This window comes from Acanthaster planci, linkage group LG17 (genome assembly GCF_054643075.1).
Source record: "Acanthaster planci isolate LZ-2023a linkage group LG17, COTS_SCS, whole genome shotgun sequence".
Lineage (NCBI taxonomy): Eukaryota > Metazoa > Echinodermata > Asteroidea > Valvatida > Acanthasteridae > Acanthaster > Acanthaster planci.
This window is the reverse complement of record NC_141793.1, coordinates 6,399,359-6,426,277: the sequence shown is the minus strand read 5'-3', so window position 1 is coordinate 6,426,277 and position 26,919 is coordinate 6,399,359. Positions and strand designations below refer to the sequence as shown.

At 41.5% G+C, this 26,919-nt stretch overlaps 1 protein-coding gene across 1 annotated transcript in view; it reads left to right on the top strand.

Annotated features, from left to right (window-relative positions):
* The window catches only part of LOC110989315 (atrial natriuretic peptide receptor 1-like), a 40,919-nt gene extending 14,314 nt beyond the window's left edge, over window positions 1-26,605 (top strand). Inside the window, exons 5-22 of the mRNA XM_087147917.1 lie at window positions 1,324-1,418; window positions 2,603-2,741; window positions 3,084-3,168; window positions 6,228-6,345; window positions 7,547-7,609; window positions 9,087-9,167; window positions 9,522-9,626; window positions 10,038-10,109; window positions 10,278-10,440; window positions 12,797-12,946; window positions 16,226-16,400; window positions 18,026-18,178; window positions 20,699-20,822; window positions 21,971-22,039; window positions 22,179-22,353; window positions 23,276-23,374; window positions 23,644-23,735; window positions 24,059-26,605. Of these exons, the coding sequence (XP_087004043.1) occupies window positions 1,324-1,418; window positions 2,603-2,741; window positions 3,084-3,168; window positions 6,228-6,345; window positions 7,547-7,609; window positions 9,087-9,167; window positions 9,522-9,626; window positions 10,038-10,109; window positions 10,278-10,440; window positions 12,797-12,946; window positions 16,226-16,400; window positions 18,026-18,178; window positions 20,699-20,822; window positions 21,971-22,039; window positions 22,179-22,353; window positions 23,276-23,374; window positions 23,644-23,735; window positions 24,059-24,118 (2,018 nt within the window). The 3' untranslated portion in view covers window positions 24,119-26,605. The remainder of the gene's footprint in view (window positions 1-1,323; window positions 1,419-2,602; window positions 2,742-3,083; window positions 3,169-6,227; window positions 6,346-7,546; window positions 7,610-9,086; window positions 9,168-9,521; window positions 9,627-10,037; window positions 10,110-10,277; window positions 10,441-12,796; window positions 12,947-16,225; window positions 16,401-18,025; window positions 18,179-20,698; window positions 20,823-21,970; window positions 22,040-22,178; window positions 22,354-23,275; window positions 23,375-23,643; window positions 23,736-24,058) is intronic.
* The last annotated feature ends 314 nt before the right edge of the window (window positions 26,606-26,919 follow it).

Here is a 26,919-nt window from a genome sequence, read left to right as displayed (position 1 = left end):
TTATCAGTAAGTCGTTCAAAGTGTAAAGTGCTTCGTAAAACATGCCCAGCTTCTTTTAGACAATCACGCTGACTAGGTTATTATTATTTTGTTGTATAATGTGCTGAACATAATTATTTTATTGGGAATGAACATAAACGAACACGTTTGCATCATATGTGGTCCTTTTGCATTTATTGCCTGCTGTGTAGGGGTCCATGGTGTTTGCACACCCGAGGGGCAAATGGCACTCGAGGCAAAGCCGAAGGTGCCATTTGCCCTCGAGGGTAGTACAAAACCCATTGCTCATCACTGCAGGCAACAATTAGTTTGTTACACCATGGTCATGGATTTCACTAGAATGTTCTTTTATGTGTAATATATGCATATTTGAAATAAATTTAAAATAAATATTTGAAAAAATAAATTTGAGATAAATTATTTACACTTTGGGCAAATTTAAACACATGAACAGTAGATTAGGTATTAAATTTCAAGGAAATTTATAGATTTTGATGTCCTCTTTTTGGGGGGGGCGGGGGGAGAGAAATCCAGGATTTATAACGAACTTGTTTAAAAGAGAAACCTGTGATTCCTGAAGCACTAGGAGTTGTGAGACTGGTTGAATCTAAAGACATTATTTACACAAAATTCCGTTGAAAAGTATTGACAAGTTTGAAGAGTGGTTGAGAAGAGACTTGGCATGGGCGTTATATATAAACAGCAATGGCAATCGCAGCAGAAGCAGTAATCAGAGCATACTCGTGTTACACGAGCATAGCTGGGTGCTCCGCCATGATCAGAGTGAAGAAAGTATCACAAGCGAACAGACACAGTGTTTCAATGTCCCCCATGCAAGCAGAGCACATCTCCTACAATGATTGGCGCGTATCCACTGTGGCTCTCCACCCTCTTACCCAAGATTACACAATACAGATATAGAGATACACCACATCACCATTATCCATCATTTTTGGGCCTGGCAACAACGCCTGTGCACGCAACGAGTGAATGATACAAACGCGCCTGTAGCATATCACGTGATCAATTCGCGACCAATAGAGATTTACAATTTAGATCGTGGTGTAACAATATTGTTGAAGGACTTGGGAAGCACATTTAATTTTTCATAATGGGTGACGCTGTTGTTGTGCATACAGTTGACAAATTTCCGTGTTATTTTAGCGCCAGTTGTTTTCCTTTACTAGTTTGGTTTGTTCACTTTTGTTTTAGATATTTCTGCGTTACATGTTACAAGTCTTGGTTTGTGCGTTGTTACTGATGTCACCAATCCAGTGCTACAGAATTTTTGTAAATACTGACAGGTGCACTGTTTTCCAACAGGTATCGCTGGGAAAGTTACGGTGAATGAGAATGGTGATCGTGACTACGATTACTCACTTTGGGACATGACTGATACAGCTAATGGAAACTTCACGGTAATGTAGTTGACTTTTATAGCCAGCTGCCCGTAGACACAGTACAGGGCGTTGTGTTACCGGTTTACGGCGTAGGGACAAATTGAGTTTTCATGTAAACACCGGAACGACAGTGTTTTATTCAGAAACACAGACTAATATCATTGAAAATGTGCTGCTCATGAAGTTAACGACGATGACCCAATTCCTACGTACGGGGGTTTCTGTTTGCTCCTTTTTTCATTGTTTAAATAATATATGAGAGAAACTATTTCAAAGTTAAGAATGGATGAAACACAAACAAGAAAAATCAAGGCCTGTGGCTCAGGCGCGTATTTGCAAGCGCGGGGAACGGAAATAAAGAAAACAGTAAAGGCTCCCCATGTAAACACCATGAAGCAAAGGACGACAGCACACTACGCGTTGCGTCGTGGTTCAGGCGACGCGACACGATGCGACGTGGGACGTAATGGGAAGAATGCGACGACGCGATGCAACAGCACGACGCAAGGGAGCTGTCGTGCCGTCGCGTCGTGTAGTTGCGTCGGCTTGGAAGAGGCTGGAGAGAAGCAGAAATGTGTGTCGTAAATACTACACCATACTTTTCCAGTAGCGCGATTCTGATAATGCAGGGTACAGTGCACCAATACGTGTGCGAATGATCAGCTCCAACTCTGGTGATTTTCAATTCTCGGCTTGGTCACCCTGTGAGGCTTCATATCTGACACAAAAAATTTTTGTACGCTGTGGCTGTGGTCCTCAAAGTTGGTGAAAACGCTTTCTGCTGTGGGATATTACAAAATTACATTTTGCTGTAGCAAAACATGTCTTTTACCGAGCTTAGAACTACAGAGACAGAGACAGATAGCAGGGAAAGCCATGAACAGAACCTAGACTAAGAAATGGAAAACCACAAGTGGCCTGCAGTTCAGGTCGCGAGAATGGTCCATGGTACAACAAAGAGCAAAGTTAGCAATTAAGTTCGTTTAGAAAATAACCCTGCTAATTTCTTTTAATATTTCTTTCAATAATTACAGTCTCAAGTTCATTTCGGACTAAAAATACTGAAATAGGTGAGATAAGTTTGTAGAGTTTTCTAAAAATGTTCAGGAGATGTTGAGAGAAAACGAACAAAAGTTAGAATACACGTACATTTGGTACACAATGTACACAGGTACCTCACTTTTTCATATGCCCTTTCATAGATTGTGGCAAATTTTTATGGGGCTACTGGGAAGTTGGAATTTGTGGATGACGTTGCTTGGCCCGGAGGGGCCACAGGGCCACCAGCGGACACTCCTCCCTGTGGGTTCGACAACGAAAATCCTTTATGTCAACCAGACGGTGGGTATATATAGCTATGCTCTTTTTTCAGATTTCGATTTTGCTCATGTTAAACTACAACGGCAGTTGTGAAGCCCGAGCTGTTGGCGATAGCGTCGACACTGCTATGACTGACGTTAATTGCTCTGTGGTGTGATAGTATTGCACACATTGTTTTTCTAATAGACTATGGTTTTGCCACGTTTCAAATCAGTGTTAATTCTTGTCACAGTAGCCGGTTAGCTGTTGGGTTATCAGACAGATTCTTTTTATCAGAATACAGAAAACAGGGAAAAAAGATTTGAACAGAAAACAAAGCATTCCCCAAGCCACAAACACCCGTTCCTTTTATTTCTTTTGAAGATCCATCCGTGACCTTGGCGACCTTCATCGTCATATCCTGTTGTATCTTAATCATCAGCCTTGTCGTTATTCTTTTAGTGTACAGGTAAATATTGCCTTGTTTGAAACAAATGGGTATTTTTTTTTAATTGGTACATATTCCAGTAATAATGCGAATGAGCCAGTTTGGAACAGCGCACGCTGAAAATGAAACGCGTCATAGGATTGCACTTAAAATACGCGCCCATTAAACAAGAAACAATGAAAAACCGGACAGGAATAGCGCCGCCTGGTGACTCTCAGGAAGAGGTTTGCATCGCTTTTTTCACGATTATGGCCAGAACTTTGGTTTTCTTTTCAACCTTATAAGGGTGAGCCATGCGAGTTTGTTATTCGCACCTCCAAAATAGTAGCAAACCTATGCTCTCAGCTGTGCATGTTGCCGGCCGTTCACAGGCTGGAGGCTTTTGTGAACGAAAATATCGAGTTGGAAATCACAACTCCTAAATTCATAATCTAAACAAATATCTCTATGATCAGTCCTGATTGTGGCACCTCTCATTGTAAAAACCCGATCAATGGATCACAACATGTTAATAAGCTCGCACGTGGAAGTTTGGCCATTGTGGAATAAACCCATTGGTCAATCGGCACGTCACGTATGTTCACTCTCATGCCTTTGTGCACCACTTTGTTGAGAGTTCGCGCATGCGCACTCGATCACTTTATTGTGAATTTTGGGCAGACTCGATTAGACACTGTTTCGACACTTCTTCTGCAAATGGAGACCATAAATCATTTAACAAATACAAACAAATAAAGCTCACGGAGATAACCTGATAACTAAAAAACTGATAAGACAACGTTAGACATCCGTGTGATATGAACCCAGTTGTACAAAATTTGAGAAAAATTCTGAAAAAGTGATTTAAACAATAAACTCTACCAAAATTTGAAAATAAACAATTCGCAAACATAGCGTAAACATAACATGGTTACCTTTTTCAAACACCTTTTCAATTATCAAGATTTGCAGCATGTGTGGAAGAACAATTCAAAATTTCGATTTTAAAATACCCTTTTTTACGTTCGGAAATGTAACGTACACAGACATCTTTCACCCCATTTTCTCAGAAATGTTTAACAAGAAACACATCACAAGATGAAAACTGAAGCCTGATCATATCTCTGGTATAAATCCAGCAAACATTTACACAACATTTACAACAAGATCTCTGGTATAACCGTTTGGTGGTTGGAGTCGCCATTTTAACAAGTAGGCCTAACATTTTTAGCGCACGCGGACAAACTAAATGGAAGGGGTGCATAATGGAGATCAATAGGGGTGTACATACATGACGCGCGCTCGAGTCGGCCCATTTAGCACTGTCGCACTCTGGCCTCACCGGCCGTTTATTTGTGCGGCTGTCCTTTCCACAGACCCTTTCACTAATAAATTCTTATTTATGTGCGCATGCGCGTAAATGCCATGTGAAGGCAAAAAGCTTGAGGGCCAGTTGAAAATATACAGGGGCACAAATTTCATCATTTTCTCTCAGCTTCTGCCCTTTTTTATTTTCGTCTTCAGAAAACCCTCTAAAATCAATATGGCTATTTCTTTCTGGTGGGGAGGAATTTTTGGAGAGCAAAATAAACACTTAAAAGCTTTCATTCGTTTGATCTGCACGACGGTGAAAGAAATCAGTAGGGTTGTGTTCCGTGTGAGCTATAAAACAAATTTTTCACCATACGTTGTGGTACCATCCACCATTCTTGGTCGATGACGTACGTGGCGAAACAAACCTAAACCAGTCTGAAGCCAACCCTCAATTTACTCTGCGTTCATTCCGTGATTCAACTTAGTACGAGTAGTGCATAGTACCCTGAAGTACATAACTATTTAATTGGACATGGTCGGAAAGGAGCCTTGTTAATTTCTTTTGACCTCGTGCACTTGGGAAGAAAGCAAAGACTGTTTTTTTTTCATTTAGTGCAGTGTAAAATCCCTTCAGACCAGAAAGTAATATCTATAATAATTTTATAGGGTCTTCCGAAGTCATAAGTAAAAAGAGATGAGTGCAGAAGCTTAGAGAAAATGACGTTGAAATTTGTGCTCCTGTATTTTTTCAACAGGCCGCTCAAGTTTTTGCCGCCATTTATACGCATGCAAATTAGAATTTATGAGGGGAAGGGTTTATTCCTGTAACGTCTTCCGGTTGGGAAACTTTATTTCGCCTACTCAGTGCTCGTTTGCTGATTGGTTCGCCAGTTAACTACGTCAACTTAATAGGAATTTGTATTTCTGTCTGCGCGTACTGTACAACCTATGCGTGCAATAATTCCAAAGTTGTCTGATTAGCTCAAACTATAAATCGGTAAGACAAGGGTAGGCGCAAAACCTGTGTCCAATTTCCCTCCACGCCCCCTCCCTTTCCGGTTGTGATTGGTGAGAGAGCGTGTGAGGGTGTTCTCCTGGTGGTGTGCTGCGGGTCTGGCGGTAGACTTGCCGCAGAGGTTAGACCGCTCACCGATGCTGGTCGAGACCGACCCGGGCAGTCCTCAGGGACAATCCGCTGCAATACGAAAATGACGCCGATTGGCTATAGTCAGTCAAATCATACAAGTAAAAGCATAGTAAACTATGCTGCGTGTCAAGTCCATAGACTGCAATCCATGCACTTCAATTTTTGAGTTACAAACTAGTAGGTATTGCAATTATGCAAGGCATGGCTGGAACCAGGACCACGACCCACTGATCTCTATTTCTTTTACCAATAATGATGGATAACAACGGTGCAATATGGAGAACGAGGATGGCCATATGCTAACTCGCGCAATGAAAATCTCAGTGGAGCTATTGTAACGTTAGGAGTTTTTTCTCTAATTAATGACCTTGTCATGTTCCAATAACAAAATGGCTCGCTGTACTTGAGTGCAAAGTAGCCAAATATATTTTATTTAAACATTTTAATGTCAAATCTTAAGATTTGCATGGTGGAGGAAGCAATATTTTGGGCAGTATGCTCCAGTTGAGTTGCGTTGGGTTCTTCAGTTCTTTTCATTACCTCATTTACAACAGAGACCCTAACTTCCCACAATGATCTACCTGTATCCCATGCTCCTAAGCACAACCAATCCCCCATGTGTGTTCACCCAACACCACAGAAAGTTGAAGCGGAATGCACAAATCCAAAGCAGGACGTGGCAAATCAAATGGGACGAGCTGGCACAATGCAATTACGGACAAGGACAGGGGCATCCTCGAAGTTCCTCGTTTTCTTTGGTAAGTCCTTCAACCCAACTGGAAATTGCATTCATTTCTTGTGTTTAAATAGCTGTGTCCTCCTGATTGATTCCTCTTTAGCACTTCTCCTAGGTTGCATCATATATTTAATGGCGCGTTTCTTGGCTACAGATGGTGCTTTAGGTTTAAGGGCTTCTGACAAGCTCCCTTGGACAAGGATAATAAGGCCGTTTCACAAAAGTGCGCCACCAAGAGTTTGCCAACGCGTTGACCAATCAAAATGCGCGAAATTTGTCGACAAATGTCGTTATGATTGGCCAACGTGTTGTTAACTCTTGGTGGCGCACTATTGTGAGTTGCCCGTATTGACAAATGGAAGGGCCATCAACCTAGGGCTGTATAATTCAGTTGATAGAACACCGATACAGTGTTCCGGAGGTCTCAGGTGCAAAACCCGCTCCAGTCAATTTTTTGTTTCTAATTAATTAAATAATTCAAATAATTCTGAGGAGATAATTGGAATGGTGATTACTGGAGATTGGCATGACGAAAACTCAATTTCCTACAAAAAAGGATGTTGGCTATACTACAGCGCATGATTTTACATGACTAAGGTTGAGTAAATCTCTTTTACGTTGTCGTGCACCATTAGTGGTGTAACTTGCGGAATTAGTAAAAATTCCATGTTAATGATATACACGGATGGCTGTGCCCCCCCCTGGGTGCCCCTCCCCATGTCAAGCCTGTAAATAATCGCCGTCGAGTTTACGTAACTATGCAGCTGCATCTTATTTTCTTGTGGTGCCCCCCTTGAAAAAATGAGTGCACCCCGGGTGTCTCTCTGGACATTTAACCCTAGTTACGCCACTGTGCACCATAAGGGAACATCGATTTGTGAAATCAGTTTTACGAGCATCACATCAGTACTTACATCTTTTAGATCTATTGCCCTTCTCAAAACGTGTATATCATTAAATAGAATTTAAATATTTTCTGAAAGCGTACGTTGCAACCACTCTCCCCTGTTCAGTGCATGGCTTGTACGCTCGATGATGAGATAATGAACAAAGTGAATGGCTCTAACGCAGCAATTACACCTTCTTTTTTACTAATTTCTCAAATGCACAGCACTATTAACATGGTAAATTAACACACGGGAAAACTTCATGGATTCATGGATGGTGAACTGTAGTCCGAACTTCGATAACAGTTGTTGTAGTTAAGGTTTTTTGTTCCGTAGGGAAGTGCCTCTGTGAAAACTGAAGAACTGAAGCAGAGATTCACAAGGACGTTATGTTATCAGGTAAGGTGGTGGCAGAGCTGTATTGACTTAAGTCGATGACTAGAATCTGACTGGAGTCCCAAATTAGCTACTCGATTAGTATACCCAGCAAGAAATGAGACCGAGGGGTACCCCCCCCCCAACATGTCCAATCTCTATACACATTCCAGACTATTGTTACTCAACACATCCCCCCAAGATGTCTGAAAGGAATTCCCCAGATTCCTGCGTGACAATGACCAACACAAAGCAGGGGGGGGGGTTCTCTCCGTCTCATACCTTGCTGCATATGTCGATTCGAGTCCCGACGGGTGACTCGACTCCACTTACTGTGAGTGACTGCAAGTGACTGGACTCTACTCGAGTCCTTCATCAGAAGATCCGACTAAAGCAAAAGCTAATAAGACTCGAGTGCCCACAATAAAACCACATTTCTCCTTCTTCTCCAAAAAAAAAAAAAAAATGCCGTAACTAAAGGTGCCGGTGGGTAATTTTCCCGTCGCGCTGCATATTACAATCTCCTACTGGTGCATGGCGGCCCTTCCTTCACGGTACAACAATCATAAACCGCGTCGGGTATCCCTAACTTTCGGTTCTGTAGCATGTAAAGGTAACCCGGAACTGGGCTTAACATACATTTCCCAATTCGTGGTTTCACCATTGTTCGTTCGATTATTATGAAAGCTCGTTATGGCAGGCCGGTTAAATTTATGCCCTAGCTAATGTTCAAACATAAATGGACTCATGCCTACATTTAAATAATTATAAAGAGATTTGTACAACGCATTTTAGTTTTGACGTTGTAAGCAATCAGAGGACAAAAATCTACACCTGAAGCTAAACAGATATAAGATCCCTGTTTCACTTTTGGTGATCTGTAAAGGCAGCTCGACGTGGTGCACTAAAACACGTCTGGACAAGTGTACGGAGCCAGTCTTGTTTTTGTTTATTGTATTGCGGTCAAATATTTGTAACTCGGTTTGACTGGAGCTTAATTTTTGCCAAGACTCGACTTGACTTCACGTTAAAATGACTTAACTCTGGTTAAAGGGTTGTGCGATGAATTATTTCAGGACACACTTTTTCCAACTTTCTAATCCCCTTTAAAGTATGAAACTAATGAATGACCGAGTTTTTTTTAGTCTGACTGACGTCACAGGTTTGCTCATGGATGTGGGAACCTGCATTGGCAACAAATAAAACTAATAAATATAATTGGTATTACCCTAAAAAATACATGAGCTAATATCTCAGTACGTTTTTGTCAGTTAAACGTTGACAGTGGTAGGCTTATTTGCTGCGCTGAAATTTCCAAGGCGATACAGACGCGAAACTTTGTCGTGCTTTTCATTTTTACAGTTCTTATGCCGAGAAGCATTTCAGCACGCTGCCATCCGTTATGAGGAAGCTTATAAAAATCTCCATCTCGCAAACAGTCATGTTGTTAATTCCAAATGCATATGTTTGAAGACAAAATAAACATTGTATTATCATACAGGGACGCATTGTGGCTGTTAAGATGCTCGCCAACAAGAATCATGTCGACCTGAAGAAAAATCTTCTCATCGAATTGAAACAGGTCTAAAATTTTGTTCTACAGTCAGTTTTGTCTTTAATGTTTCATTTGAGGTTATATTCATGTTTTATTTGTGTTACCTATAGGTAGACAGATTAGGAATAAAAAAGAGCGTGCTATGATGTCGTGTATCCTATGGACATCGATCTCAATATCACAAGGATAAAAGTTCGACTTACCCGGCCAAAAAGTGAATTAAATAATAGCAGGGTACCCTTCGACTCTTTGACCTTTCCGGTTTCGCGTTGCATTATATTTACATGGGGAATGCAGAAATGATCTGCATTGTTCTAATGCTGTACCAATTGTTTCTCTTGTGTATGAAATGTCTTCGGCATTTTTCTTTTCATTCACTAGATGCATGATTTGGATCATCCCAATGTGGCTCGTTTCATCGGTCTCTGTGTGGATGTTCCCAACATGGCTATTATCAACGAGTACTGCTCCAAGGGGAGCCTCATGGTGTGTTCAAGGCATAGTAACTACGTTGGATAAGGACATACATTATGTACTCACGAATCAAGATTTTTTTCCACATAATCCTGAAAGCTCTCAACCTCGAACGAGTCACGTCTATTAGACCTCGTGTACAAAGAAATTCATTCAAATTAAGATATTAAATTAAGCATACTGTAAAGGTGCATGTGGAGTTACAGATGCCGTTTAACAAATAGATTTAGAATTACTTTCTTCACTTAGCTCGTGCGGAGCTCAGTTCCGTTTGAAAATGATAGGCTTGCTACTATTATGTCACTTTCGTACGAAATCAAGAAATACAACTCACTTTGTCTCTAAATTATAATTATTATGTTGAGTGCTATTTCTTAAAGATAAATGCATAACCATTGTTTGTAAACGTTTACCCGACTGCAGGACATTCTCCAGAATGATTCAATTAAACTCGACTGGCCATTCAAATATTCCCTCATTAATGACGTCATTAAGGTAAAACGATCTACACTTTGTTTTATATTTTATGTCCTATATAAGAAAGTTAACCCATTACCTTAATTAACAGAGATAATTCTATTGAAACGGTATAATGTGCGTAACTGAACGTGAAACCTTATGTCATAATATGTCACTGAGAAAATAATTATTTCTGCATTGCAGGGAGTGAAATACCTTCACAGAAGCAACTTGGCAGTGCACGGCCGGTTGAACTCCTCTAACTGCCTTATCGATGGCCGTTTTGTGTTGAAACTGGTTGATTTTGGATTATATACTCTCCGAGAGGACGCAGCAAAATTGCGCGGCAACCATGCACTGATGACAAGTGAGTGGAAAAATGGAGCAGTTTGTATGAACAAAAAGAACGGTTGAAAATTGGTTAGATGTGAGGTTGAACATGAGAAGACTTACTCTTGAGGATACGTGGCGTTTGTCCATTTGTCCTCGAGGAGTGTGAAAACATACAGGCTGGTTCATATCTCCTCCGAATGCGAAAGCAAAGCGAATTTGACGTCACGAAAGATTGTACTCAACTTTTGCGAATTCGTAGCACGAATATTTAATCTAACGGTACAGATTCGCGGTCGTGTTTGCTTTCGGGTGAAGTATATGAACCTGCCTTGAGACTCCTATAATCAACGTTGTTTCATTATCGTGTCAATACATAAAAAGATAAAGAATGCAATTTGACTTCGTACATTTGACCTCCTTCTTGGCAGCGTTCCATCGTAAAGATCGCTTCATACTTCAGGCAAAACAAAGTGTATTTGACCTCACGAAAAACGTGCAGCGAAATTTCAGCTCCGTTGAAAGGTATTCAACTTATATGAATTCGCAACGCCAATATTTGATCTGACTTTACAATTTCTCTTTCGTGTTTGCTTTTGTGCCAAGAATGCGAACCTTGCCTTAACAAATAGTCTTGGGCCAAGACGACTGAACTCAATAACGGACTCGATCAAGCATTATGCCGCGCGCGCCGATTTCTATTGCGCCTTCTCGTGACTTCATATCACCAACCGACGAGCCGTCGCGACGGCTCGTTCTACCGTCTTGGGAATCTCCAACAAACCGTTCAACTTTTTGTTTACTTTTCCTTCGGATTTCTGAAGGAACCAATCAGCGCCTGGGAAATTCCAGTTGAATCCTTATGTGATGAATATAGATCAATGACCTGTATCACGTGACCTACTTCGCGATATAATGCACATTACACAAGCAGTATTACTACTACGCGACGCTGAACGTACAACTATTAAAAGTACCAATACTGTCACCGTTAAAAATGGCCGCGGTCGATGCATTGAAACAAGGAGCGAAGAAGTAAGCCTGTAAAAGACTTCCTACAACAAAACTAAAGAAATAACAAACTGACTATATTGATGCGAACCCGCTCCAACGCTATCACGTTCTGTATTTTATCCTATTGCGCATCGATATCCTAGGGTCAATTGTGAGTTTCCATATTAAACTACTATTTTGCACACAAAGGCCACGCCTCGGTTGTAGGAGATTTCCAAGACGGTAGAACAAGCCATCGATTGGTGAAATTAAGTCACGAGAGGGCGCAATAGAAATCGGCGCGCGCAGCATATGCTCGATCGAGTCTGCTTGCGAGTTCTGCTGTCTTGGCCCAAGACTACTTGTCAAAATGCACTTGAGATCTGTGTCAGGCCTGTGGTACATGCGTGCACCTTTTGACACAAATGAGTGCCAATTTCAATTATGCATATTGTATTACGGTTATCTTTAGATACGTTGCAGTTCTTGGTTACTGGTATGCCAGAAAACGTTACCAAAACCCTGATCAACCTATCCTTTGTGGAGGGCTCACACGGCTACATGACAAGAAGTTTCTTTTCCAACCAGTTCATTCCTAAAAAAAAAACTTTAATACTAGGACATCGCTATCGATTGCTTGAATAAATCCTTAAAGGTCGGTAAGGTAGGCTGAAGCAAGACTGGTATAAACTCACAGGATAGCTTTTGTAATTTTTTTGTTAGCGCAATTACCATAGTCTTTGCGAATCAAGATGTTTCTACCTGTGCTATTCGTCTGAGCGTCGCTTGTGTTCTTGCCTCAGTCGTTAGTCTCAGATTCAGAGACAGTTTCAGCTGACTAAAGACATGGTTTCCGTACGAAAGTAAAGAGACGAAGAAAACATCGCCGATCAGTTTGCGACGATACACATAGATATGAAAACACTTTGACCGATGCAATAATTGATGCAGACAGTCGGGAAACTTGATCAGGTTTAACTTTGCAAACTGTCTGCGCCAGAGGAGGCCTTTCCAAACACACAGTACCACTCATTTTGTCCGTTTTCTCCTGATTTCTCACAAATGAAGCTCCGATTGTCCACAAAACAGCTGACTGTAAACAAAAGACATCACACTAGTGTATCAGTTTGGCCTAAAGATGCAGTATTGCAACCTAAAAAGGCATTTCGAGTGAAAATTTTCCGAGTTTCGGACGCCATTTTGTTGGTGAAATGACGTCACGCAGCGGCTCCTTTTTTCTGCGACTGCGTCTTGAGATCTTGAGTGCCGTCGGCGTTCACTACCACTAGCTTAACGCATGTATCCTTTCAAACCCATTTAAGTTAACTGGTGTTACTTACAGACTTACTATTGCATATCCTGTTTCGTGGCCGTGCCTTGTTTCCCTTTTCGACACGCAGAGTCGCTCTGGGTGGCCCCAGAAATACTGAGAGATCCCTTGCGAGGCCCAACAAAAGAGGGCGACATTTACAGTGTGGGCGTCATTATGAGTGAAGTGGTTACAAGAGAGGGACCCTACAACACTGAGTTGGTGTATATGGATATCACTGGTAAGCATCTATGAGTTTTAATTCGTAAGGATTTTGAATTTTGTTTTCAAAGTGGTTTCTAGGCTCAAGCGAGTTACTCTCTCATGACGGGTCGTCTCACCGGGCCACGGCGAGATGAGAAATTACAACAAGAACTCGCCGAGCCGAGCTTGACCTTTCGAAATTATTTCTGTTGGTTTTTGACATTCCTTTTGTATCTGTAAAATATGCTTCATTTCAACATTCTTATACGCACATTACTTCCGGCGATTTGGGTAATAAAAGGAAACTTTATTTTTCTTCGTTTGTGATTGCAAGGGCATCAAAACCGTAACGTGTCTTGAACATACTTCTAAGAACCACACATTAAAGCTGTCATGCACTGCATCATGTATGTACTTGAATTTTTGATTCTCAAAATATCCGCAAGTGGACAAGTATTATTGGCAGAAGACCAACTCTTTGAACATCCATGGGCAGATTTATGCAAATAAAACGTTTGCCATAAACGTGCTGATGAAACAAATCACATTTATTCCAACGATATCTGCACACATACCGCTGTTGTATACATTGGCAAAATGATCCGTTGCTGTGTAAGTTTATGTGTGTGTGTCTATATATATATATTATTAAGCACCTCTGCCGGTTTATTATCCTGCGCTGACTGAAATACGGGCTTCGTTCGGTTCACTAATTAGTCTTGGCTCCAAGACTTTCCTGTTTTTAATTCCACGGTCGCGAACTATCACTCTACAATCTCTATACGCATCGGTGTCATAAACTAAACGCTATCCGCCTTGAAAAGCAACCCCTCATCATTTGAGATGAGCCACATTTGTCGAGAGTGTACGTTTTGTTGATAGCGACACGCACGCAACACATGCATCTCATAGTCGTTCGTGAACCAACTACCAACCAAAGCAGCGCCCCGCTGCTAGAAAATCTCACCCTCTTTGAGTCCAGTTCAGGGCCCATATCAAAAGAAGATCTTAGACAGGCATCTAATTTCTAGGGCGGCAGCAGACTATGATAACGGGGGCAAGAATATGCATTTTCATACCACTTGCAAAATGACCGGTGGAAATTATGCAACTAGCCTGCAACATGCGTGACATCCCAACACGCGTGCTGTTTTCAAACTGAAACATTATAGCCTTGCGTAGTTTCCTCGGATGCTTAGGGCTTAGCATGAACAAAAAGTTCTGTGTCAAGATGTATTTTGCGTCGAGATATGTTAATAAATTATTTTAATCACGGGTTTTTTCCCTTACCCGACGTTTACATTAATAAACATTGTATACTCAGTGCTTGTCCAAGAGCTTGTGAAAACAATTCACACGCTTACTCGGGTGGGACTCGAACCCACGACTTCCTGCTTACTAGTGCAGACGTCTTAACCACTCGACCACTGACCTTGGAGGGGTTGGCTGGCCGGTCTGAGTCAGATGTAGCAGCGGCTACCACAAACTTTGCATCGGGGAGATGTTAAGACGTCTGCACTAGTAAGCAGGAGGTCGTGGGTTTGAGTCCCATTCGAGTAAGCGTGTGAATTTTTTCACAAGCTCTCGGACAAGCATAGTGTATACAGTGTTTATAAATGTATACATCGGGTAAGGGCAAAACCCGTAATTAAAATTAACACTGTTTTTAATAAAACGTTTAATAAAACTTTTGACAAGAGTGTGAATAGTCCGTTATCTTATGGGATTACAGGAAATGAAATGATAAAAACCTTTAAACTGGTGGAATAAAGATGGGAGTTACTTCGTGAAGTAATATCAATGGCCCCTCGGGCCTGTGAGTGAAAAGAAAAGTGTCCTATTTCCCCTTAGTCTTCAGCCTTGGGAAATCGGATCCTCTTCTCAGGGGCGGCCGAATCGGGGGCGGGGGGCGCACGCCCCCCTATCACCCTAAAAAAACAAATAAAAAGAGAAGAAAAAGAGCTAAGGAGGGAATTATTCACATAAATGTGACAAAGGCATGGAAAGCTACAGTTCTGCTTCCCTAATTTTACAGCCGCGTCTACGCCCCCCTGGGAAATCCTGCATCCGACCCTGCTTCTGCATGGTTACTCACAGTCCCTCGGGGCGCATGTAGATTTGCTCTAGTGACCTCATCGCCAGTCCATTCTTGTACAATAATACGCTGTTTTCTTCTTAGCCTTGGTCAAGGCGTTCGTCAATCGTCGCATCGCAGCGCGCACCAGCCGCTCGCTGACCTAGTACCGGTACGTGGCCTACCTGCGTACGTCTGCACGTACCTGCATACATTGCAAAATCAAGACGAAGAGCAACCTCACGCAGGCCCAAGAAATATGCAAATCAGCTGAACCAGGACGAGCGCCTTGGTGCAACCGTCCGCGGATGCTTGTTTTTCTTCACTTTTGATAGATTTTTAGCGCACGACCTCGTATGCGAATATGGATAGATGCAGGCGTGCGATGAGTACACAGTGACCAATTGCAGCTAAGTAGATATATGCATAATGCATCAGCATGACCTGGCATGCATGATAACCATGTAAAATGGCGGACCTTCCGAGACGGAAAGCCAGATATTGTTTGTCCACTAATTTAAATGGTTGGAAAAAAATCAATCACAATCAGTAAAGCAAAGCAAAGCAAAGGCGAACTTGATCTCCGATTACTCTGATCAGCTGGCAAAATAAGTATTGTTGACTTATGTACGTGTATAGCCACGTGTGCGTTCAGTTAACCTTCCACCTTACGGCCCGACTTGAATTATGCAGTTATTATGTGGCAGCGAAAGCCCGTTCTCGTGTTAGACGAACACGAAAACGGGTTTCGAAGGGGAAGAATCAACACGCGAGCATTGTTCGCGAGCAAGATTCTCACTCCCACTTTCTGGGGAGTAGATGAAGAACATCAAGAACAAATTTAAGATGGCGGATATAGGCACATACTGTAACTTACTGTTGGTTTTGTAAAACAAAAAACACTCTCAATAAGGAAAATAAAATCCAGGCCAAATACTCATGGCTATTGGAGAAAATTTACCCTGACCATTTAATATGGATATTTAGGGTTTTTATTTAATGTGAGATGGTAAATGTCATGCCATCTTTTAATTCATTTGGTGTCAAAATGGCGACTGCTATCTTGACCTTCAGCGCAGCTGAACTCCTTTTGCACTTCATAATCAACGACCGAAGAGCGCTGTTCGTGAGTCCCATGAGAATGGGGTTTCAAATACGCCCTCTAGGTCAGCGAGCGGCTGGTGCGCGCTGCGCTGTGACGAATGACGAACGCCTTGACCAAGGTTATTTCCTTCTTAACAGATGTAGTGGAAAAAATAAAATACCCAGCGGCCAACGGAGCACCGTTCCGTCCTTCAGTTCGAATTGAGGATGTCCACACAACGATCGTTGAAATGTTTCAGGCATGCTGGGCAGAGAACCCTCAGGAGAGACCAACAGCCAACTCGCTTCATGTCTCAATGAGTAAAATCAACAGGTTGGGTTTTAGAGTCACGATCATGTTGCTTTGTTATTTTCCTCCCCGACCCGCGAGTGGTATGCGCGTTGGAGCATCAGTTTGGTTGGCATCTTTCAACTAACTTCCGGCAACAGAGGCTACCAACAACACCGTAATCGATTTTAAAATGCAGTCCCATTCCTTTGGTTGTCCCCACTGCAGCTATCGATGCTGGGATAGGCTAACACACTTCTCAATATTTGGGAAGCTTCATTAGTGCGCATACATTCTGCGTGCACCTCTATGACATGGAAGAAATGAGTCGCGTTAATATTTCAAATAAGTCCATCAATTGAAGATTCCAAGAAAATGTGATTCACTGCGAAGAAAGTAGCCAATGGAAATGGGTACCGCAAAGCCTTGCCCACCAAAAGCACAGACATTTTTTTAGTTTTTGAAAAGTAAAAGTAATGAAAACCGGGCGATTCATTTACTATTTCATTTCTTTCCAAATACGTGTAAGAAAGGCCCCAAATGGATTCTCATTTGTTAGCTTAAAGGGAATACATGTAGACATTCTGGAATGTGTTTGTCCCCAAACATCTTTCCCCCACCGAGAAAGAATTGGTTCACGATCCGCGCAAGGGTTACAAGCGGTAACATGTCAGGGCCTGTGAAATTTGGACAGTGCACCTTGTGTCGAATGATCCCGCAACAATTAGAATTTTCAGGACCCGAAAGCTTACTTTTATTAGTACATGTAATAAAATCAAGAAGACAGTTTGAACACCGTACATTTGCACTGCCGTAGTCTCTATATAAGTAATTGGTCTCTCGGTAATTATAGGCCTATATAGTTCTGTCGAAAACTGTCCGGGCTGGCACGACTCCCATGTCGAACTAGCCTCAGGATGGGGGATGGTTCGAAAGGAGTGCCAGCCGACTTTGTATCGAGAGACACTGTGCTGCGTCTTTGAAATGGGGAGATCAAAGTTCATCTGGTGACAATGAGAGACACAGGAAAAGTTCATAAAATAGAACACAATTTACTTCTACTAGACTCCTTTCCGTAATAATTACACGATGGGAGCTATAACCTCAAATTCGAAATTTCAATCAATTGACTCTAAATTTCCGAACACTAGAAGATGGTCTAAGAGAATATTGTCCTTGATGGGATGTGGGAAAGAACTGAAAGCTAACGACAGCAACAAGGACGTAGATGTGACTTTACTAGGAGCAGATGATGAAATCAGCATATTTGTTAGACTGGAAGAGAAGTAGACATAACCTAAACGCCAAACACATATCACAAGCAGTATCGATTGTATGATCTGCTTTTAAGGTAAAGAAGTAGTGCTGATGTTCCGATATGGCCCATTCCTGGTCAAAGTGTGGGGGTGATATTGCTCGATTCCATCACGATCTACGCCTTTTGACAGACAAATAGAGATATACTGATGAACTATGTACACATCCAGGAATGTTATATTATTGGTAGTGTGTGTCCCTTTCGTAAGTTTCCTGCATATTTCGTTCGCAAGAGCATGGCATGGGAATTGCAATTTGGTGTTGGTTGTACTTATTCTCATATTGTCGCACGACTTCAGCTGCTGGTTCCCACTGTGACAGATACAAAATTCTCGATTCACCTTTTTTTCTAGAGAGAATAACTTGGACACATGTATCCTTGATAACCTATTGCGTCGGATGGAGCAGTATGCCAACAATTTAGAGGAGTTGGTTGGCGAGCGGACCGCAGCTTTTCTAGAGGAGAAGAAGCGAGCCGAGACGCTGCTGTATGAGTTGCTACCTCGGTAAATAACAAAATGGAAAACAATTTTCTTTGAAAAATCTTCACTTCACTTCCAGTTAGGGCCTGGTGTTTGATTCATTTATTTTGGAAATGTCGGTGTGATCGGTAGGTTTTGGTTTTGCTTATCAAGTCATTCGGGTCATCAGTACCGGTAGTATTATGCCGGTGAAAAGGCTGCCAACTTGTCAACTAATTTACCTGCTGTGTTTTGCAAGTATCAGCTTGCAAACGTCAGGTCAGCTAAATTGTGAAGAAAATGACGAAAACGATGGAAAATTAGGCTATACCACAACAGTTACTGTTCTTGCCCAGCATTGTGTTAATGCTCAAAATTAATGAATCCTGTATTGCCCGCCATGCATTACATCCTAACACCCGGTTATGATGTTGTTGAAAATTTGTGTCCTGCTTGGGTGAAGAGTTCATCTAATCCAGCTAGTGCTGCTGAGTTTAACAAAGCAATAACTGAACGCCCTTACATTGGACACGAGTCGAATTTGTTCCTTTGCAGTGAATGACGTGGCCAAACATTTAAGGAAAGATTGACAGCTCACAATGTACGTCTGGGTAGTTTGCCAGGAAAACACGATTATGTCAGATGCATCCTTGAAATGTTCGTGAGGTTTCTTAACTCAGACATGAAACGTGATGAGTTATAGCCCTTTTCACTATTAAATTCATAATTATGCACGCATGCGCACAAATGGCCTTGGCAAGAAGTGTGAGCGGGCCATTGAAAAGGTACCGGGATGCGACTTTGATGATCATTATCTCGCAAGTTTTCTTGCTTTGTTCATTTGTGTTTCTTCAGAAAATCCCATTTAATCGTTGTTGCCATTATTTTCTAATATAAGCGGGATTTTTAGTGCTTTGTGAAAAGACCTTATATAGTGAATTTTTCTGTGCTCACGAGATCGCCGTTATTAGTATGGCCCCTTCCATCATAAGTAGTATAAATTACATCGTTGGTGTTTTGGAGCCAACCTGTGCATTTGTAAATACGTACTGATGTTCAATGTACATGTACTGTACCCATTCGATTTTCTCCTTTCTGCGCTTGGGAAATCCGAAGAACCAGACCCCTTTCTCTTTGGAATCTACGCTTTGTCTTGTCGTACAACCCGAAACACAACAACCGGATATTCCTACGCTATTACTCCAAGCTATGACCAGGTTCAATGGTGAGCTATGTACGTACAAAACATACACATTGAACTGCGGAATGCTGCTGTAAGCAGCTCTAAGAAATTGGGCTTGGCCCTGCATGAGGCCAATTTCACGGCGCTGCTTACTGTGGAATTCTGCGCCTGCGAGGCGCCGTTCGCACAGAATCTATTTCACGGGCTCCGTAAGCGATGATTCCACTTTTAAAAAGGTCTAACACGTAATTGTTGAAGGGCCAGCGCATGCGCCGCCATTCTGCGGTTAAGGGCCAATATGAGCTTAAAAAGGAGAAAAATGGTGATCGGTAGCCGCCGTCTTCAAGAAAGAAGATCACGCACAATCCGTTACCGGTAAGGTCCTCATGAATTTTTTTTTTTTTTTTGCAAAAACAAGTTTGGACCAAATTCAGATTTAACAATAGTCCCTCTTTGTCAACTTTGTTGAAATTAAAGGGGCTTCAATAGGATGAGAGAGAAATGTCCATTGCACTAATAAATGAGGAAAAAATCCTCAGTGTTTATACTTTCGGCCTCCATTATTCCGCGCAGCAGACGGCAAACATTTGTTTTTTCGGCAGACGATTTCAAAATATGCATGCGCATTGACAAATTTCCCTCTCACCGTAGCAAGAATTTTTTTTCGGCCGTGAAATGGGATCGCGTAAGAAAGGAAGTAGCTTCATCGATGTAGCTTCATCGGTCTTTCTTCGTCGGTCTTTCTTCATCGGTCTTTCTTCATCGCTCTTTTTTCATCGCTCTTTCTTCATCGATCAAAAGAGATCGATCGATGTAGGGGAACGATCGATCGATGTAGAAGAACGATCGATGCAGAAGAACGATCGATCGATGTAGGGGAACGATCGATCGATGTTGAAGAACGATCGATGTGTTGCCTCCAAGTTTTTGCCCCTTTTGCGTTCCATAAGTTTCTGCCACCCGTAAGCGCCGATTTTTTGCCTACGGTAGAGAGCGCTGTGAAACTCGCTGTCGCACGTTCTATATATAGCCCGAGCGCGGAGCCGTATTGTAAAATTTAAAACGATGTTTCCTTGGTAGCGGACTATACATGACACCAGTGCGCTGTATTGAAGGCTTTTACATGGCATTACATTTTATGGTGAAAGAGAATCAGTTATACACCGGTAATATAATAATCCTGTTTTATTCTCCCAAACTCGTAACATTAGCGAACATGACGCAACCCATACATTGTAGTGCTCAGAGGGCGCTATTACGTGGTATTACAACACAATGAAATATTCCCGAATTGAAATATGAGGCGCTTGAGTTCAATTTGATGACTTTAGGGATTTCAGTTTGACCTTGATAAAAATATGAGATCACTCTGTTTTACAAAGGATTGTTGCTGACCGTCTGAAAGAGGGCAAGGCTGTGGAACCGGAATCATATGACAGCGTCACTGTCTTCTTTAGTGACATAAAAGGTTTCACAGAACTCTCGGCCCAGAGCACTCCCATGCAGGTGAGCAGGACTGCAAATGGAAATAAGAAACTCTAGTGTTGCTTCTTAATGGCGAATCTTGTATGCGCTATTACCAGACGGCTTTTCAAGTATACAGGGTGGGGAGGCCATTTACTCATGCACCAAACCCATCCTCCTTCCAACTTAGTGACCCACCCACATTTTTCTTCATTTAACTGTTCCAAGAATCATTTGTAGCACATGTACATGTATGTGTTTCGATGTAAAACTCCTACAGTAATGGTCATGCTCCTAGGAAAAAAGGGTAAAAAAAATCGGACTGATTGTTCAGAAGTACAAGCCAATTAATGAACCACATAATTTATATGACACGAGCAAAATTATTGGGAATGGGTAATTGCCGTATCTGTCCCCGTTCCAAATATGCTCGGAGGAGAGGGACGTGTCCCCTGTCCCACTAGGATCCCCGCCATACGAGTACTGTTGGCTTTTATGCTCAGTTTTCCGAGTGAATCCATGGGTAAACGACATTGGCACATAATGGAGATAGCTTCCCTGGGGGTTCTGCTACCAGTCAATATTTCTTCTCTCGTTATACCCAGCAAAAAATGAGACTGAGGGGTACCCCCCCAACATGTCCAATCCCTATACACATTCCAGACTATTGTTACTTGACACATCCCCCAAGGTGTCTGAAAGGAATTCCCCAGATTCCTGCGAGACAATGACCGACACAAAGCAGGGCGGGTTCTCTCCGTCTCATACCTTGCTGCATATGTCTCTCGTGACTGACGTATGCCGTTTTTATTATTAGTCTAGTGTAAATGATGTTTCCAGACCTCGATTATTGTTCTAACTCAGAATAATTAGAGTGGCGGTGGATAAGGTTCCCTTTGTTCATTGGAGCTTGTGCATGATCCTCAAGCGTGTGCGAAAACTCCTGGTTGCATCTGACATCTGTACACTAGAGTGAAATAAGAGCATTTTACGCACTATTTGGTCAATATTTGCAGTATTTTTATGCTAATGATAGGTTATTATGCTGGCAAGCTTGACTGTTCACAAGGTATTGTCTAAAGCATGGCAGTCAAACCAATCGGACAAGACAAAAATCTTCGTCCTTTGAATCTCTTGTGGCTTTGTATGCACACAGTAACTGTAGTTTAATGAATAATCCTTTTGTTCAGGTAGTCATGTTGTTGAACGACTTATATACGTGCTTCGATAGCATCATTGGTCATTTTGACGTCTATAAGGTAGGCCTAAATTGTGCTATGTTATTAAGAACAAATGTAAATGTACAAACTTTATACCAGTGAATGATTTCAAAACCAAACCTTTGACTTTCATGATTTATGAGCTCAAAAGAAGGTTATTTATTTATTTTATTTTTAGGTTGAGACCATTGGAGATGCTTACATGGTGGTTTCAGGAGTCCCCGTCCGTAATGGAAATGTACATGCGCGGGAGATTGGCAACATGGCGCTGGCACTGATCCAGGCGGTAGACTCATTTAAGATAAGACATAAGCAAGACAGGAAATTACAGTTACGGGCTGGGATACATACCGGTAAGATAAGCCCATTACATTTCACATACTGCAAAACCTAATGCTCCGAAACAACCCAACTTGTTTTTACAAGTTCTAATATCGCGGCTTCTTGGAAAGTCTGGATATTGTGCTTTGAAATGACGTACTTGCACCTGGTTGAACAACTCCCATGGTGGCCGAAAGTTGACTGGAAATGGTTGGTTATTTGCTCAATGTTTGAAGGCACTGACAAAAGCTGAGAGCAAGCTTCTGGCAATCCCAACAATATAGGTCGCTCGTTATTTGTATCCACTGGGGTTACCAGAGGTTACAAAAGATTGCTTTACCAGGGAACCAGACTATTAGCTGTCTGCATTTAGCCACAGACTAAACCTTATTCCCTGCCCCCCTTTTCCCGTTGCTTTCCATGATGAACGAGTAATGACTTTGATACTGCTACTTGCCGCAGTAATAATTGACATTTGGGAGATTATGCCATTTGTTTAGTTGTAATGTTCGCAGTACCACCATGCAAGAATATCTCTTTAATAAAGTATGTGTTGTTCTGAAAAGAACCGGAGGGTACTCAAGGTTTCGGACAGTGTGCTCTGTCCGCCGTCGGGAGACTGCAGAGGTTCCAATGCAGAAGCTGTTGATTGTGTCTGGATGCGGTGAGGTGTGAAGAAGTTAACTCGGGACCCAAACAAAAGTACTCGAGCAAAAGCAGTACCCCCCAGTTCTTTTCAGAACCACGCATACTCATAAATGAGATATTCTTGCATGGTACTACCTCAAACCTCTTCGACTAGCTTGCTACCTTCACCATGAAAAGCTTCAAAGTTCAGATTATGTCATTGTTCTCTCGGAGCTTCCAGAAAGACTGCACGCATTCTAATCCAATTCATTATCACCCCTTAAAAGTAGTGTGTTATTTTCTGGCATATCCAACAACATGTCTCAGGTCCCTGTGTAGCGGGTGTTGTGGGACTCAAGATGCCTCGTTATTGTCTGTTTGGTGACACGGTGAACACTGCATCACGGATGGAATCAACTGGAGAAGGTGCGCTTATTCATTTATGAGTAGCTTACTCGACGCAATTACTTAAATTGGGGATATAGTACGTAAAAACTTTAATTTGTGGGTTCCGAATGTGTACCAGTATCACTGAAGTGAAAAACACCGAGCACTTTGTTGAATGGGATGAATAATCTTAAAATCACTTACCTTTGAAAGTAAAATGAAGACGACCTCATATATGTCCGATAACCTCCACAAATTATTCGTAAAATTCCGAATAATCTTTCTGTAATTTTTCTCATCTTCATAAGCTATGAAGATACACATTAGTTCTAATACACTGACTTTATTGAAGAACTTTGGATGTTTCATCGTTCGTCTGAGAGGAGCCGTTGAAATTAAGGTAACAGCTTTTAATTCTTTAAACTAAAGTTGCATGAAAAACCCGAGTGAATAGAAAAAACAGACAGACAGAACGACCAACCAACCGACCGACAAACACACCATCTGACCGACGCCGACCAACACACTGACCGACGCACCAACCGACTGACACACCGATCGACCGATACACTGACCGACTGACGGCAGCAGCAGTAACAGCAACAATGAAAATACCCAAACAACCTAAAACCCTACAAAACTTCTACGTAGAATTCTGTCAAATGCGCTTTAGAAACACATACCCCGGTAATAATTATCTATCAAATTGGGCTCTTTTCGCAGGGGAAAGGCATTCAGACTACCTATTGGCTACAAGGACGTTGTAACTCGCACGAAAAATAAGCCACGTTACACTATTTTGATTTATAGATGCCAGAGTTTGAACACTGGCATTAATAAGCATTTTGTTACTTAAATTTGAATGAAATCTGGTACACTGAGTTCTTTAAATTCACGTGAACATCATTGTTTGAATTATCCATACTAAAAACACTGTTGCTTACCTCGTGATTAGTTACATAAGAGACGCCTGGCACCAATACACTGTTTTCGATTGACAAAGGCACACAATCAGATAACTCAGTGTACCAGATTTATTCAAATTCACTTCGCTAAAGGCTTATTACACTCGTGCTATTTTCGGGTTTGGTGAAAGCAAAAGATATTTTAGCTAAGCATGATTAAACACAACCCACTGCGTTCTATGAAATATTCATGATTAAAATAACTATGTGTCACGAGACTGGCGGTATGTACCCAAACATTAGTCTTAGGCACACTGATGAAATGAATATCAGTTGAAGAGCTATTTTAAGGCAATAGTCATTGCTAGTATAAATACGTTGTTAACTGCTCCCAAGGCCGTTATGGGGGGGGGGCTCTCAGCCACTTCACACAGACGGCAGAAACAGGCAACACGTGACCATCAATTGGACTATCAACGTTTATTTGTCCCAATCATGTCTGAGTGACTACCTGTTTATCCTCTGGTGACTGAAAAAAAAATAAAGGAAAAATACAAACTGGTTCGAATCAGAAAAGGTTTTATGTACGTTGTCACAGTTTATCGAGAAATCTAAACTTAAACAATTATACAGACATAATCAAGTCTACCAACAATTAAAGTACGGTATATTCAATAACAAATTTGGAAATTTGTCGAGAAATAGCACTATTAATTAGAGAAGAACATTTATAGTGATGCTCACGTGATGTGACTGCTCTACGCCTCGAACTCTGACATTCGGGCCCTTTGCTGACTTTGCTGTCTGCAACTATCCAAATAGTTAAAGGTTAAATAGTGCAAGCACAAACACAAACTTACCAAGGTAATTTAAATGTAAAAAAGTGAACAAACCTATCACATATGAAACAAAAATTGGGTTGTCTCGTACATGCATTGTACACTGTAAGTAGAAAATGCTCCAAGTTGTAGTTATGGACTCAGAAATATTAATGTTTCATTCATGTTACGATCCAAGCTGTGAATTCCGAGCCAAACTGAAAACATGAAATATTGTTGGTATTCTGCAATTCTTACTTCTAAGCGGGAACTCTCTATAAATCATAAATGGTGAGAATTATGGCTTAAATTTCTCCCGTGAATGCCCGAAATTGTTTTGGCACTAACAAGGTTCTCTTTACAGATTAATACTATGAGTTTCGCCCAGCAGAGATGTGATACCTATACATGTAATTGTACATGTGTATTTATAAATGCGCTAAATTGACACTGCACTGATCAAAATGGATTGCATAAGCCGTGTGGTCTAAATATGGCGTCCCCACAGTCGTGTGTAACGTGCAGATTCCATGTGGCAAGGTTAGAACTTTCAACGTGTATAACTGCAAAAACACTGTTCTATTTAGAACAAAAAAATAACAAATACAACCGTAAGCTCACCAGTCAGCTACGACACCTGACTGTGATAGTTTCTTCTGGCACTCGGGCCCAAATAGGGCAGATTTGTGTCGAGATTTTGGTCAGTTTTCCGGCGACATTAGGCTGCAGGTTTTCGCGGGCGAAAGAAGGCGCACTAACGTGATAAGTGATCTAACATACGTTAATTGCAGTTTTAGATTTCGTCAGCCTTAAGTTGTCTGTATGTACTATATAAAAGTAGTTGTCATCATCGGTTGAGGTATTTCCTTGATTATATAACTACCTGTGTGTTTAAGTACCTGTTAGATACACGCATTTAACAAATTATTCAGGCAGAGAACCAGGAAAGGAATGAACACAGGTAGAGTAATGTTCATAGCGCTATTGCTTGTTAAATCACCTAACGTGTGATATATCAGAGCTATTTATTTATTAAACTGCACTGAATAGATGAAAGTGAGTCTGAAAACGCTTAACCTTGATCACGTGGGTTTTTTTCGGTTGATGCAACGCCCCTGCATATTTGGTAGAAAACTATGTATAAAGTGGTGCAGTCTAGTCCATCACAAGTCCATGGAGTCCATCAATTGGCCATCATTATTGCGACAAAAGCGTTTCTTTGTTATCATTCACTCTGTTACTTTTGTCTGGACTCGTGAAGGAACTTAGGCACGGACTTGAGACTTCAACACTGTTGAGTAATTTTGTTTGGTAACGTCGCTATGTTTAGTTACAGTATTCAATCTCACCTCTGTTCCTTCACCCTTATTCATTTGGGAGCATTGTAATTCAAGAAAATTGGTATAAAGTATCTTTTCTTTGGCTCAAATATGTGCAGGATGTGAAGATTTGTGTTGGATTGAAAACAAAATGATTTCGGATTTTTATCATTTCACTTAGGCCTATGTGCTGTGATCATATTTTATTTATTTAAACGATTTATATCAATAAATTACTGATAAAGTGTTATATAGAAGCGTCCTTATAGGAAGTTAATTAAAACGTGTCTTTATAACTGACGTTAGAAAGTTGCAACCGAAATGTCATCTGCGCGATACTACGATCGGGGTGTGCACAGCCGCAAAAATACACATTACATGTCTATGAACTTCGGTGAAGGCATGGAGACAGATTTCATTTTGCTAACCTCAGAGATGCACGATGCACACACCGCAACGTCTGGGTGACGACTGCTAGGTTTGTCACACTTTATGGTCAAATCTCACTGCGATCCCCCTCGCATTGATATTCCAACATGAGT